Below are 15,820 nucleotides of genomic sequence, written 5' to 3'. Positions count from 1 at the left end.
ACTTAAAATTCTCAGAACAGTCCTTACGTGTAGCTGTCTTTCACTAAAATTCATAATATACAAATAGTATGGCTAAACTTCGTTTGCTACATTTTTAAAATAATCTGATTTTCCTTCAATTTTGATAGTCCTCTCGTAAGACACTTAAATCCTTTCTTCTCAGTTTACCGAAGATTGTTCAATCTTAATTTTTTCTTAAGTCAGTGAAAATTCAAAATATGACGATTCCATGGCAGACAGTGTATTACTTTTAATGTAATCTATTAAGGACATGTCTTTGACTGTTCATTATAATACGCCAATTTCAAGGGATGGTCGTATTTTGCACATTTCATTGAATAAAGTGTAATATAAGATCATTTAACGTTTAAAAGTACACAGAAAAGATTTTCATTACTCAAGATAATGATATAAAATCAAAATTTAAGATGTATAAGCGCACAACTTGTACTTAAATGATTGTTTGATTGCTCTGTTAAGGATATTTCGATTTCATACGCTTTTGATTATCTTGGATAGGCTTTTCAACTGATTTTTATAGTTCTTTCTTATGTTGTACTGTTACACCACTGTCCCAGGTTAGGGGAGGGTTGGGATCCCGCTAAAGAGTTTAACCCCGCCACATTCTGTATGTATGTGCCTGTCCCAAGTCAGGAGCCTGTAATTCAGTGATTGTCGTTTGTTTATGTGTTACATATTTGTTTTTCGTTTATTTTTTGTCCATAAATTAGGCCTTTAGTTTTCTCGTTTGAATTGTTTTACATTGTCATTTCGGGGCCTTTTTTAGCTGACTATGCGGTATGGGCCTTGCTCATTGTTGAATGCCGTACGGTGACCTATATAGAGTTGTCTCATTGGCAATCATACAGCATCTTCTTTTTTATAGTAATTGATAAAAAGTGTTACTAAATAAAATTGATTTCACTAATGTATATGATATTTTTTTTTATTTTTCATTAACAATACATACACACGAAATTTAGACATTTCACAATAAAACATGTTTAGTATAGTAAATGATATTATAGTTACGTAGTCTTAAGGACGTGAATTCAAGTCTCATGTCTTGTAATTTTCAAGATTAAATAGAAAATGTTTTTTCAATAACTTTACTCTTACCTGTAGAAATCCCGCAATCCAAAAAATTCCCTTTTTTCTTCTGAAGCTTTTTTAAAAACACGTAGATAAGCAGATGCCATAGCAGGTATCATTGGTTCTATGTGAGACTGAACTATCTTGTCAGACGAACAAATGCCCCTAAATATAATCATTCAATAATTTTAAAGAACACAAATGGGATAGAAGGAAACAATATATACAGATTGTTCAAAAATTTATGTTAACTCTTTTTATACACTTATGAAAAGTTATGAATTATAATCAAATATCATCGCAGATCATTAAGAATAAAAAACGGAGATTAATCTGGCAGTTATCACTGTTTCATTCTTTGTGTTTGACAAATAAGATATTATGATTTGAGTTTTTGATTTGGTAATTGCACCTATAATATTCCAGTTTAAGTATACATTTACTCACTCAGCACTGTTTATAAGTTCTTCTTCATTTGGCACTTCCCTTCGTACTAGAATTCCTCTGTTCATTTTTGCAGGGTCTAAAGCCCAGTTAGAAATTCCGATAAATGCAACCTATTTGTGATAAAGAAACGTGTGAATACACTGACCTTTATAAGTAGCTAACATGCACACAATGAATACAAGTTGAACCCTGAAATCAAAAATTGCACTAATTGTGCATGTTGTGCTACACAGTATTATAAATTACTTCAGCTTTTGCAGAAGTTTTTATGAGTTTTGTCTTTATTATTATGTTATTCGTGTCGGTTAGACAATTATTAGTTTTATGACACAAAGTTAGACCTTGGAGGAATCCTGCATGTGAAGCAAAGAACAGTTTGTTCCTTCGTCTAGTATAAACAAATTTTATATTTGCTAAAAATAAATTCCTCTGAAAATTATATAAATATATCGTTAGTAAATAATTTTTATACATTAATTAGTCTGTTTGTTTTTTAATTTGGGTTGTTTTCAATTTGTCACTTCGGGGCCTCCTTAACTTCTATCTCGTTAGCAAATATTGTCTATACATAAGAAGATGCATTTACTGAAATCAAAACTGAAGTGCATTTTTTTCTCTCACTGAAACAAAAAACAATAATGTATACATAATAAGAAGATGTGGTATGATTGCTAATGACACAACACTACTTTAGAGACCAATAGAATTTAGGAAGGACCCAAACGTACAAATTGAAAACAATTCAAACGAGAAAACTAATTAAAGAATATAAAACTATAAACAACCCACATTATAATTCAATCCATATTATATATTTATTTCATTTCTTTTTAATGTGTTTCCAATTTGTTTTAAGTCTAAGCAAATATAATGTAAGCAACATCACCAGACAAGAAGTCAGAACTAACTTTTAATAAACAATTTATTCAGGATGGCGTGGATCTCATGTAAATCGTATGTAACCAAAAGCCTAGCATTGTGATTCAAAGCAATAAATATTTCCTTCATTAGATTTTATAACGAAAATTCAAAATTTGTGTTATCTGACTAACCGAATAAGGCGTTTCAAACATGTATATATGTATTTCATCTGCTGCCCTCCCCCATGTGAAAAAGTTTGTTTGTGTATTAAGAGAACTGAAAAGCTTACTTTTTTAAACGGAGCAGGTTCTTCGTCATCAGGACAACCATCTTCTAGTAATGGATGTAGTGTCTTAAAACAAAAATATATGGTTTGAATAATGTTAAGGAATTTAATCGAAGCGTACAGCTATATAGGTAAATAATACTCTGATAAACCAAATATTTATATATACTTTCGGATCTGACCTGTTATTTTAAAGGCGTTTTACAATTTTTGTCATTTTTGGAATTAAAATTTGAATTACTACTAAAATGAAGTAGTGTTTATACGCTAAAAAGGAAAATTACAAAAACAACAAATTCGAATGAAAAATGCAAAGCAGAAAGTTCCTCAACAAATGGCAGGATCAAAAGCTCAAACACATCAAACGAATGGAAAACAACTGTCATAATCCTCACTTTGTACAAGCATTTTTTTAAAATCTGGCTAATCTTTTTCGGCCCGTTTTGATCATATGCCTCCTAACGTATCATTGGCTTTAAAATGTTCGAGTTTGACCGTTTCAAATGAAGGTTATTCAAGATAATTAGATGCAAAACATATATAAAGTTTCATCTAAATTTATATTTTTATCAAGATCTTAGATAAATTACCTTTAATGGCATTCTAGGGGAGTCTTCAGCTAATCCAATTTCATCTAAGACAACAACGGAGACAAATCTATTGAGATCTTTCTCTTTCTGGTATGAAGCACATTGGGCGAAAGTTCCCACTATGCCTTCTGGAGTTGACAATGGGCTGCATTGAAATGATACCATTTGTACCTATACAATATAAGAACTAAATGATACGTAATATGAAATGCTATGAAAAATACATTTGGAATATTGTTGTTGCTTTTTTTCTATTTATCTAGTTTTAAATCTTTTTAAAAACATCCTGGTATCTATGATTAGTTTATTTATTCTAATAAATAAAGGACTATTTATTGTAAGCAGCCTGAAATGTCGTATTTCAAATTACGGACTATTTTGGTCAATGTTTACCTTAAATGATTCTGACAGGGTGTATGTTGACCGTTTGATTATTAAGCTCCCGAAGTACATCATATATGTGCCGAAAGTAAAATCAGACTATCAAGCATTGCTTCGCCACTGACATGATTCATGGTATATGTATTTCATATAATTAAGTAATAATAGAAAAGGTAAGTTTCAACTACTTCTGGAAAACTTGATCGTTTAGATCATTTGGGCTTATCTTTGTATGACTCTTTTGGTTATTCTGATTATAATCCAAACAATCACCATGACTTAAATTGTTCAGGCATAATTGAAAGCAAACTGACCGTTTCATATTTCCATTTATTTGCTTTATTAATGATAATAAAATGCAAAGAATTCAAATGTCTCTGTCCATGGTACTTAACATAATTAAATTTCAAATGCCTATTTATGCATTGACTAAATTGTGTGACAGTTTAATTTCGTTTCGAAAAACTATCGCCAATTTCTGGCAAATAAAAACATCGTTAGAAATCGTAGTTTGCGATTGAAACTATGAGGACATCATTGAAGTAACGGCAATTGAACCTATTAAGCATTGTCATCAATAAAACACATATATGGAACGTATTACATATATATGTTGTGAGGCTGTAATAGTGTTCGTACAAACAACACCTTTTAAATCAATCAGTGGAATAAGATCAATTCAATTCAGACCTATGCAGATTTGAACATTTGAACAAAAAAAAAAACAATTAGGCGAATTTAAAGGCCATATATACTGAGCGACAAAAGAAAGGATATACTTTGTCTTAATATATTTTTAAAAACTAAATATAACATTGAAACTTGATACATATACACGTGTTAATTAGGTAAAACTACGGTCATACACATTGATTTTTTACCTGTACAATAGGTGAGTACTTCACAATATTTAAATTCTAATTTTTGGAAAATTTGCACGTGCAGAAAATTCTGTTAGTAAAATTTGACTAAATTTGATGTTGTTCGACACCTGTCACTGTATCCAGTCTTAAGTTCACAAAGTTTCAAGAAAACAATTCACAATGAGTTTATAGACGATCCGGTGAACGGTTTGCAGATTGTTGTGTCCAACAGCATGACAGATTTGGAGCTGGTAGTGTCATGGTTTGGGGTGGCATATCTACGCACAACCGGACTAATCTCAATGGAACACTTAATGCCCAACGCTATAGAGATGAAATTCTGTCAACGGAAGTGGTTAATTTCATTAACAGATATGAACCTGGAATAACATTTCACCACGACAATGCCTGTCCCCATACTGCTCGTGTTTCAAATGCCTACTTGCAGCAACAAAACATTGATGTGTTGCCATGACCATCGAAATTTCCTGACATGAATCCCATCGAGCACATATGGGATGAACTTAACTGTAGAGTTCGCCAACCTGTTACACTGCAAGAATTGTCCCCATCATTACAACAGGAATGGAACAACGTTACATGCCTCAAGCTACAATTTCCAAAAGTAGGCTTCAAGCAGTAATTAATGCCAATGGTGGACACACTAGGTATTGACTTTTCAAACTGTAAACATTTGATGAAACATACTGTTATTCGAGATTTTTTATCTCATCTATTGTTTTTGACATTGTGCCATAACTGTTACTCAGCTGTACTTTATTTTTTTAGGATGCATACATCATTGTCAGTCATTCATACATTTGTTATTGTTAATTTTATTTTTTGAACATTTGATAATTAATAAGTGTATCCTTTCTTTTGTCGCTTAGTATATGTCGCTTACTATTATTGTTATTCATTTAAGATATTAAAGAATTACTTAACATTATTGAAATAAAATGTTAATGTATTTCAACGAAACCCTTTTATTTATCTCAAATACCTGTTTATAATTCCTGAAAAGATCTTGATGAGCTGCATTTCCTTGTAAGTTATCAGCTACTATTGTTTTTGCCAAAGACTTAGAGCTTCCTGGTTTTCCTACTAGAAACATTGGAATTCTCAGCTCCATACAGACTACCATCATGAACACATTTTCTTTTAGTGCTTGGTTTTTTGCTATATTGTTGGCTAATTCAATATTGTTTAACAACACAGACTGGCATCTATAAATATCCAAATAGAGCAATGTATATCAATTATGACAAAAGCCGCTAATTCAAAAGTCAGATAATATTCTTCAAGGTACATAATGAACAAGTTGAAGCAAGACGGAGAGATACAATACGTAATTTTGGTATTCCGCCTAAGCTATGAACATGTCCCCTTAATAACCTCCATCAGGTACATTTTAATTTCGGAAATAAATGTGTCTTTCTATCTAAATCTCTAAAATTGTTTTATGTGACTATATGTTTAACGAAAGCATGCATATGTTAACATTTTTTTTTTCATTTTTTTTTTTATCTATTTTCGATGATTAGTGTGTATATGTTTAAAGCAATGTGGATTATTGATTTAGAATTGTATATATTGTCATACCTAGATATTTCTTCGTCAATCTGATTTGCTCCTCCTGTTAACTCCAGTGGATCTTGAAAGTGTGGAGCTATTGTGTGTCTGTATTCAAATCTTTTCTTTAGACATGAATGATAACACACACCCAAAGCAAGAACAAGTGATCTTGTTGTATGGTCAATAACCTGTATAATAAGTCAGTTCTTGGTTCTTATGTGCGTCGTTTCGAACTTGATAACAAATACATAATAGATAGCTTAAATGCATAATGGTTAATATAAGTGTACCCGAACTGAACTGATTTAATTCATTTTCACCATTAAATATGCATGTTTCATCATATCATTACAGATAAGGAAAATATACAATGTGTATAAATTCATTAGCATAGTGCACACTTTAAGCTCTATTTGACATCTGATTTGCTGATACAGTTAAACATTTTCATCACAGTTAGTTTAGTTTAATTAGTTTCTTTAAGTGTAAAGTATGAATAACTATCAATGAAAGACTCAAGTATTAGATGGACTGTATATTCAATCAGTCAGTTTAATTTATCATTCAAATGATTTATGCAATCTACTCAAAGGAAATGTGTATACTAAACAAATTTTTCGGTCTATAAGTGTTTTTCATTTTGGATTGATCGTAACTTTTATAAAAAAAATTGAGGGGTCATTGGGTTTGAGTCAATTGTATTATTTAACTAAAATATAACGGGCATGAAATGTTATGTCTAAAAAGGGTGGATTTTAAACATTATTTTATTTGAGATCATACCTTTGGTTCATCAATTGCATCTATTTCATCATTATTGTCATCTGCAAGCTGTTCGAAAAGCATATCATTTCCTATACTCTTTGCATAGAACCAACTCATTACATCCAGGACTCTTTCAACGTCGCGTAAACTGACAAAACTACACTCATCCTGTAAAACAATACTAATATTTACAGTATGTATAGAAGAAGTCTTCATTCTCATGTCTTACAAAGGAAAACGCGTTGTTTTTTTATCTGACACAATAAAATAATTTTGTTTTGTAATTCGATTTTACCAAATATTTGTGAGTTAAAACTTTTCAGAGAGATAAAATTGCTCTTTGTTACAAAACAACATCTGAGTTTGCTTATCTTATTTATTTGCCTTCCCCCCACTTGGATAATTATTCGATGTATCAAAAATGAATTAGGATATATTGCATTAAATCCGAGTTCATCTGAGGTGCTTAACGACTATTCATTCAATATATAACTAAAAAAAGTTAATAAAAACAAAACATGCAAAATGAGAACAACAGTCGATAAAATACAAAGGTGAAGAATTGCCAAAACTTCTTTTCTGGACAACTATTCTGACTTGTTATACCTCCTGCCCTCTCATAAAATCTTGTGAGACTGTCAAAATTTTGCTGACCACTTTGTCAAGATTTGGTAGATTCGGAATATTATCGTTCTTGATCTGAAAAAGAAAAAGTATGCTGCCATGTTTCATAGACAGAACGATCCTAGAAATGATCATTTAAAATATGATGTGTGATGCATAAACAATTACATCATTTTAAACCTTCTTCTTAGTTTGAAGATGTTGAAAATTACATTTGGTTTTCGTATTTATATGTTAAGTTTTCATCTAGCATCTGATCCAATAGTGTATTTTGAAAACATTGTTTTTCACGTATAAATGTTACGATTATCATGTTTACCTTACAGTATCAGATACAATGGGTTTGCTTTTTGCTTATAAAAGACCGGTAAAAAATTAAACTTCCAATTCATGAAAGGAAAAGGTTGAAATATTTTCATCCTTGTTGCGTGATTTGGAAGATACACGCATCAAGTATTCAGAAAACTGAAATCACAATTAAACTCATTGACCAATTGCTTCGTAGTTCAATATTTATCTAAATCAATACAACGTGCATCAAATTAAAGATCAACCTACATATCTAAGAACCATTTGCTTAATGTACATTTCTTCTACATTTATATTCAACTGTCCGAAGTCCCATACCAATGGCAGCATACTCTGGGGAAGAGGTTGAACTCTATATACAAGACGCCTCATTGGTACACGACCTGAAATGAACAAAATAGAGATTAAGATCTGCATACTTTTTTCTTATCTCTAACAGAATTAAATTTCGTTTTTGTACACATTTAAACACGTTTGTGAAATATTCGTGAATAAGCAGGTAAAAAAAGCAAATAACAGTCGTCATTTAAGGACCTAATTTCTAATAAGGGACCATTTCAACAATGATGCTCATAAATAATGTCAATAAAAGATTGTCAAGATACGTGTTAACAGAAGCATTGGCCCTAGTGTACAGCTAATATCCGAGAACCAAAACATTTGATCGGGTAAATAAATTATGTCAAATATAGAGATCTATGGCTTGATATTACTGAGACATTCACCGTTATGTAGGAACAAATCATATTTATCAATTTTAATTTTTTACAGCCTCGATGTATTCGGTTTTAAGAATCCCGTCAAGGAAATAAACTTATGCAATCGTGACTTATGTGGTTAATGATTTACGATTTAAGACAATGATGGCGATTAAAACTTTTATTATGGGAAGGCTTTTATAGACAAAAGGAGATGTGGTATGAGTGCCAATGAGACAACTCTCCATCCAAGTCAAAATTTATAAAAGTAAACCATTATAGGTCAAAGAACGGTCTTCAACACGGAGCCTTGGCTCACACCGAACAGCAAGCTATAAAGGGCCCCAGTAATTGCTAGTGTAAAACCATTCAAACGGGAAAACCAACGGTCTAATCTATATAAAAAACGAGAAACGAGAAACACTATTGAACCACATCAACAAACGACAACTACTGAACATCAGATTCCTGACTTAGGACAGGTGCAAACAATTGCAGCGGGTTTAAACGTTTTAATGGCACCAAACCTTCACCCTTATCTGAAACAATAGTGTAACATCACAACATAGAAAGACACACTATAAAATATCAATTGAAATGGCTAAACTCAATCAAAAGAAATATTAACACCAGTGAACATACACCGAACAAATTAATTTGATGTATGATACAATGTAAATACAAAATAAATAAACTAAGGGGAGAATAATAAAAGTAACATGTTATACCTCTGTGAAAAGTTAAACAATTTAAGAAAAAACAATATGCTTGAACAAAAATATCAGCCATTTGCAATTACTTTAAACACAGGTAAATGAAAATAATTTTGTTGTTAGGTATACAAAATAAATAGTTTTGATGTTCATAGAACGAAGAAGTGAAAATTTACAGTAATACCAAACACTAATCAAAGCTGGGATATAGACCAGATATAACTCTGAATAACATTTAACAACAAAAAAGCATTACAATTAGTATCAACAGGTCAAATAAACAAGAAAGTACGATTTGAGAGTACTCGCAGTTACTCACAGCTAGTTAAAAGCCAAAACAATTAATAATAAAAAAAAATCATGCATAAGAGACTAAAATCAACTAAAACACATCCCAGGGATTTAGTATTTTAACGTCATGGACAGTCAAAGAAGACATGACTTGTGCAATGCCAAAAATAAATGTATCGACAGGCAGTAGGATAGTTAGGAGTTAACCTCTTTATAGATCGAAATGAACGTGGGTGTGTCTTTATACATCCCGTTTGAAAAGAATACAAATTTAATTTGTAATGCATTGATTACGTTCGTTAAAATCTATGACATCACTACACACACGGGCATAACGAACGAGTTGGGATATATAAACACCGTATAATGGAACCAAAGGAACATCGCCGTCTAAAAAAGGAAAATTAACAATAGGGAATGAAAAGTCGTCTCTTTTGTCGTAAATTTTAGTATGGAGTTTTCCTTTAGAGATTGAAATGTCCAAATCTAGAAAAGGACAACTACTGCTGTTTATGTTAGATTTAGTTAAAGTAAGTTCTTTTGGGTAAATTTCGGTCGTATATTTAGGGAACTCTGGATTATTTAACGAAAAAATATCATCTAAGTATGACTTTTTTTTGTACTGGCAACTCTTGCCCAAAAAGTCGTATCAATATAAGCAGAGCAACAACATCATAATCTGTATTTCATGTGCTGGTTTTGACCATGAAAGTCTATACATTAAAAACGAGTTTAACTATCTAGATATACCTTGCGTGTGTGTGTGCATAAAATACTCTGCTCAAGTGGCACTACAACATTTTAATTACTTATGCAATATGAACTCTTGATTTGAAACTTGTATGTGCATATATTTTGAAAAGTCGTCATAGTAAATAAACTCATCATAGATACCAGGATTAAATTCTAATACGCCAGATGAGCGTTTAGTATAAAAAAAAAAAGGCCCATCAATAACACACTGATAAAAAAGTTAAAAAAAGGCCAAACATAGAACAAGGCTAAAGAGTATTAAGAACCAAAAACAATTTAAACCAAAACGATAGAGTTTTTTTACCTTATATTGGACAGCCAAAAAATTACAGCAGTCGAACGGACATAATGTGCTTGCGACAGGATGATATCACAATTTCTCCTCAATTCCAACAAGGGCTTTTTGTCAATATAAGCTCTCAATTTATTCCTAATGTACTTTAGACAATTTATGTCTTGAGTTAAACTCTTGCAATAACTAAATAATGAATGCTGGCAGATTCCCTAAATTGCAAATACATAGTTTGTCAACTCAACTGATCTTTAAAACTCCTGCGTTAATATGTAGAAATAACATAAAGACTTGCCATTGATATATGAATACGTTAAAAAAAAACCAAGACATTACTTTAAAAAAAAAACTAAAGAGTAGAATATGACTTTTAACAAGAATATGCGTATTATTTTGGCGTCATAAAAAAGGGTTTTAAGTGGTCTTACCCCCTTTTAATATGGTACTGAAAAGAAAGAAACTAGAGACATTAAAGTGCCTGTGTCGCCCATCTATATCTAGTTGTGTGCATAATAAACAATGGACACTCTCCAAAATTGTGTTCTAGGATAGAATTCATGACAAACATCTCTTGTACTAGTTTATGATATTTTTTCAGTTGACAGTTTCTCTCTTTTTTCATAAATTTTTACCCAAAACACAAAAAAGGGTAAAAAAATATAAGTTAAGAGCAATCACGCAGAGTCTATTAACTTTTTCTTTATAAATTGACTAAATTCAGATCTTGTCTTACTGAACATTTCTGCCATTAAAAAAGTTTATCTGTATTATTAATTTTTTTAAGATGATACGCAAAAACATAAAATATTGGTAAAAATCCTCATTAAAGAACGTTTACTCCCGTTTACTCTCATTAAAGTTTCTCCTTATCTATTTTGTTTTTCAAGATAATAGGCAAAAAATTATAAAAAAGTAAAAATCGTCATTTATGTGCAATAACATGAATAACTCCTTTAAGAAGTCGTCTGACAATTTTGATGAAAATGAACAATAAGTAGATCACTTTGAACGATTTTACAAATGCAAAATGATTGACTGCCATGTAATAATGATAAACAACACACTTAGGTATACATTTAATTTTATAACAGACAACTAACATTTATAGATCTTGAGGGCTTACATTGCATTGGATATATTTTTCATGTTTTATTCTTAGCTCAGTTATAATAACACGTATAACTCATTCAATATTGTTATCAAAGCTTATTTCTTGAAATATATGTGAATACCTAGTTTGTCGCTTGTTTTGTCTGCTTCAACATGGTAACCCAGTCCTGCCTGTTCCAATCTTCTTATAAGCTCTTCTGAATGTCTGCAAAGGAGAAAGTTATTTGAAATTTTGACTGATTTTTCAAAGTTTTTTTATACAAAAATAAAATATATACATACCTGATGAAGGTTATTTCCTAAAAAAAATCAAACAAATGAGATCAAATTTATTATTGTTCTTTAAATCCGATAAATTCACTTATTACATTGACTGCAATGATATACCGTGATTTCCCAGTGAAATATACTCGGTTACTCTGACTTCATATAACAATACGTGTTGTCAAGACGTTGTCGCATCATCGGAAATTGTGAATGGGTATTAAAAGATATAGTTCCTTCAATTTTCTAATTTAATCCAATTAAAAGCCCATTGTCAATGTATAAGTGAATAAAAGTATAACTTATCAAAGAATTCAAATATCGAAAAATATTCAACTCGTTACCGAACAGAATTCGTGAATTAATGTGTTGTTCGGTCAAACGTTGAATAATTTCTATATTTGAATCCTCCGATTAGTCATTCTATAAATACATACATATTTCCATTGTGAAATCTGGAGAACAGTATGTCTTCACCAGAGAAATGGTTCATGCAGAAGCTTAAAAGAATTAACCGCACCTGTTAAAAAAAGATGTTCCAAACGGTCCTTCATTTTTTGTCATATAGCGATTCATAAAAATCATTTATTCATCCCTTGCTTTCTCATTTTGGGTTGAAGCGTTTCTTATGAAAGTAAATCCTAAAATGCGTTTCAGACGCCCTCAATTAATCAGTTCAATTGGCTGAAAATGATTAACAATTTATGAGTCAAATGACGTAGATGTTTAGAATTTAAAGGTCACTGTACATCTCTCGGCAATGAGCAAACCCATACCGCATAGCAAACTATAAATTGCCCAGAAATTACAAATATAAAACAATTTCAACGTCAAAACTAACGGCTTGATTTGTAAGAAAAACAACTAACGAAAAAGAAATATGATAAACAAACGACAATCTATGAATTACAGTCTTCTCACTTTGGACAGGCACAGACATAATGTGATGGGGTTAAAATCATTTGTGGTCACGCCAACAATCCCCCTACCCAGAAACAGCCGTGTTACAGCACGACATAACAACAACTATAAAAATCTGCTAAAACAGCTCAACTTGTCAGATCGATACAAAAAATTACATATCTGATCGATCTGTATAATTATGCAGACGCATAACAAATATAAATGGTGTATGCTGGTACTTTATCATTCTAAACTTGAGCCAAAAAGTAAACAATTACAGATAAGGACACAACAGTTGAGCCACTTTAGCTGTTTGAAACGTAATACAGACGTGAATATCTAACATCATACCGAATATCAATTGTCTAGTAACACCATCCTTGTATAAATGGATTCACTAAAGCTTATTTAATGGTTGACATCGCATAACGTATTTCAAGTCTAAACAAAAGAAACGTCATAAACCCAAGCATCATACCAAATATCAATATGGTCAAGTCTTCGTACTTTTTAATAACTGTTTCTTATCAGAAAACTTAAATTAAGGACAAAGTTGAAATTCGTCATCACTTCTTTGAAACAGATACGTATAAATGTCAAAGCAACAACATAAACAAATATCAACCGCTCTTTATAGTGATCTCTTTATAGTCATGTCTAAATTAGAAGGTTAAATTTTAAAGTCCCTCAAATATTTTTAAATTCGTAGTCAAGGAACAGTTAAGATTGATTAATCCTTAAATAATAATGTCAATGATATATCAAAAGTACTAGTTTATAAGCTATAGTAATCAAGTTAGTTCTTGAACACGATGAATGAACAATAGAATCCCAAGTTCAATGCGGGACAAAAGTAGTTTGTCACATACTTTCGATAAGGATTACACGCAGCAACCATTTTCAATTTCTCATGTAATTCTATTGGTCTTCCTAGTAAGGATTTGTCGCATGTGATTTCTTTAATTATTCCAATTGCTTCTGTCGTATTTGCCTCATCAAAGAACAGTACTGTATCCATATGTTTATAGGGTGCAAGTTCCGCGTTTTCCTCTATTAGTTTTGCATTCTTCTTCGCGATTTCTTCTGCCTTTTTAACTTTTCTGATTATATCTGATGCTTTCGTCCCGCCATGCACCTAAATGGTTTTAAAAAAAGCAATAAAAGGTATACTATATTTATATTCAACAACTTGGTAAGTCTCACAAGTCCGGAGTGAGATGGAAATAGCTGATCACAAGGAACAATTAAATAATCATACTTTCCTCATACGTGATTAAGGAATGTGCATATTGTCTTTTACTTAATTTTGTTCTATAAGACATCAACATTAATTAAATGGGAGAATATAAAATATAAATTTCAATCCCCCTAGGATTTCAATGAAACGTACGTTGGGTACTAAAGATAAGCGATATGTGCCTTAGTAATGAAATACTGATATAAAATATGTTTTGAGTGCGATTCGTGATATATAAATCGAAGTTGTAAAACAGATAGCTTCTCATCAGACGTAATCAGACAGATTATCAGACAATAAATATTCACTTCTGTTCTCGAACTATGAACAATAAATTTATTTATTATGTAAAAATATTTCCGTACTCCATGTACTCCTCACAACAAAATTATCTATATTTACCTTTGTAGATTATTTTATCCAAGGTTATAGTGTTACAATTACAATTTGTACAAAATTTCACTTTAATTCAATTATAACTTGTACAATGATTTTAAGAATGGCTTTTGTGTTACAAAAGCAATGATACACACTGTAGAATTTTTATTCAATGACCACATAATAAAACTTTTTACATAATACAAAAATACCAAGATGAAGAAAGGAAATGTACATGCATGTCAGTTAATTCTGATAGATTTTGAAAAAATGGTTTCACTGCCAATTTCGAAAGTATAATAGAAATTGGTCCAATGACAATTCTGATAATATAATGAAATTAACCCAATGACATTTCTGATAGTATAATAGAAAATTGCCCGAGTGAAATCAGGATGACACTCACGTTGAAACACCAATCATACGGGTCAGGAAGCGTAAGTTTTCTTGCCAACAGATCCAATCCGAATAACTTACCAAGAAAATGAAACGGAAATCATCAGAAATTGCTGTGGAGAATAATGCAAATATACCAATTCCTCAGTATGATCGTGCCCTAACTGATCGTTGAAATATCTTCGGTATATTGGAACAGCTGTAGGAATTTTAACAGGATATTTGTCGAAAAATTAAGTTGAAGCTGTTAAAAACACATCTTTAATTTATTCGCAGTCATTTTTTCGCTATGTAAAAAGTTAAAAAGCTTTCAAAAACTGGTGGTCACATGGTTTATTTTATGTAAATGTAAAAGGGGAGCAGCACTTCCTAATCTAAATGTAAAAAACAAAACTTGAGATTTTGTGCAATTCTTGATACCACAATTCACTCTGGTCATTGAACTAAAAAACATAATGTGTATCAATGCTTTTTTATAACAAAATCCATGCTATAAATTATTGTACAAGTTATGAGTGAATTTTAGTCAAATCTTTTGTACAAATTATAATTTGTACGAAGTCAAAATACAAATTATAATTTGTACAATTGTTAGTGCAAATTATAATTTGTAGAAAATGATATCTTTTTCACAACATATACATAGGTGTTTGTGAGGTACCACGAATATTCGATATCCAACCTACTACATTGAAATTACATTGAAGATGCGTTTCTAATGAAAAAAAAATATGAGTAGTATTAAAAAAAATGATTACCTTCATTAAGATCATGTTGTTGATTTTATATTGTTCATGTAATTGGGCCTTTTCTTTTTCCTCCATATCATCTGTCTCCTTCGATTTTACTAAATCATCCAATAATTTTTTGGGAGGTTTTTGAAGATCGCACATAAATTTTATTAGTCTTGTTTTTCCACATCCGGTTTCGCCCATTATAATTACTGGTATTCCACATCTATTTAATTGAGATGAAAAAGTGAAAAATATATG

General features: G+C 31.0%; 1 protein-coding gene across 10 annotated transcripts in view; it reads right to left on the bottom strand.

Annotated features, from left to right (window-relative positions):
* LOC127724635 (E3 ubiquitin-protein ligase rnf213-alpha-like) overlaps positions 1 to 15,820 on the bottom strand; it is a 1,011,139-nt gene that overhangs the window by 76,340 nt on the left and 918,979 nt on the right. For all 10 annotated transcript variants that reach the window (XM_052231639.1, XM_052231642.1, XM_052231640.1 and 7 more), the window contains 12 exons: positions 15,587 to 15,785; positions 13,687 to 13,952; positions 11,773 to 11,855; positions 8,043 to 8,176; positions 7,467 to 7,559; positions 6,879 to 7,028; positions 6,123 to 6,283; positions 5,524 to 5,746; positions 3,277 to 3,447; positions 2,690 to 2,752; positions 1,540 to 1,649; positions 1,120 to 1,257 (listed from right to left, as the gene is read on the bottom strand). In XM_052231639.1, the coding sequence (XP_052087599.1) occupies positions 1,120 to 1,257; positions 1,540 to 1,649; positions 2,690 to 2,752; positions 3,277 to 3,447; positions 5,524 to 5,746; positions 6,123 to 6,283; positions 6,879 to 7,028; positions 7,467 to 7,559; positions 8,043 to 8,176; positions 11,773 to 11,855; positions 13,687 to 13,952; positions 15,587 to 15,785 (1,791 nt within the window). The remainder of the gene's footprint in view (positions 1 to 1,119; positions 1,258 to 1,539; positions 1,650 to 2,689; positions 2,753 to 3,276; positions 3,448 to 5,523; positions 5,747 to 6,122; positions 6,284 to 6,878; positions 7,029 to 7,466; positions 7,560 to 8,042; positions 8,177 to 11,772; positions 11,856 to 13,686; positions 13,953 to 15,586; positions 15,786 to 15,820) is intronic.

The sequence above is a fragment of the Mytilus californianus genome, unplaced genomic scaffold, assembly GCF_021869535.1.
Source record: "Mytilus californianus isolate M0D057914Y unplaced genomic scaffold, xbMytCali1.0.p SCAF_14, whole genome shotgun sequence".
In the NCBI taxonomy this organism is placed as follows: Eukaryota; Metazoa; Mollusca; class Bivalvia; order Mytilida; family Mytilidae; genus Mytilus; species Mytilus californianus.
The sequence above is the reverse complement of the archived record's forward strand: the minus strand, read 5'-3'. Positions and strand labels throughout refer to the sequence as shown.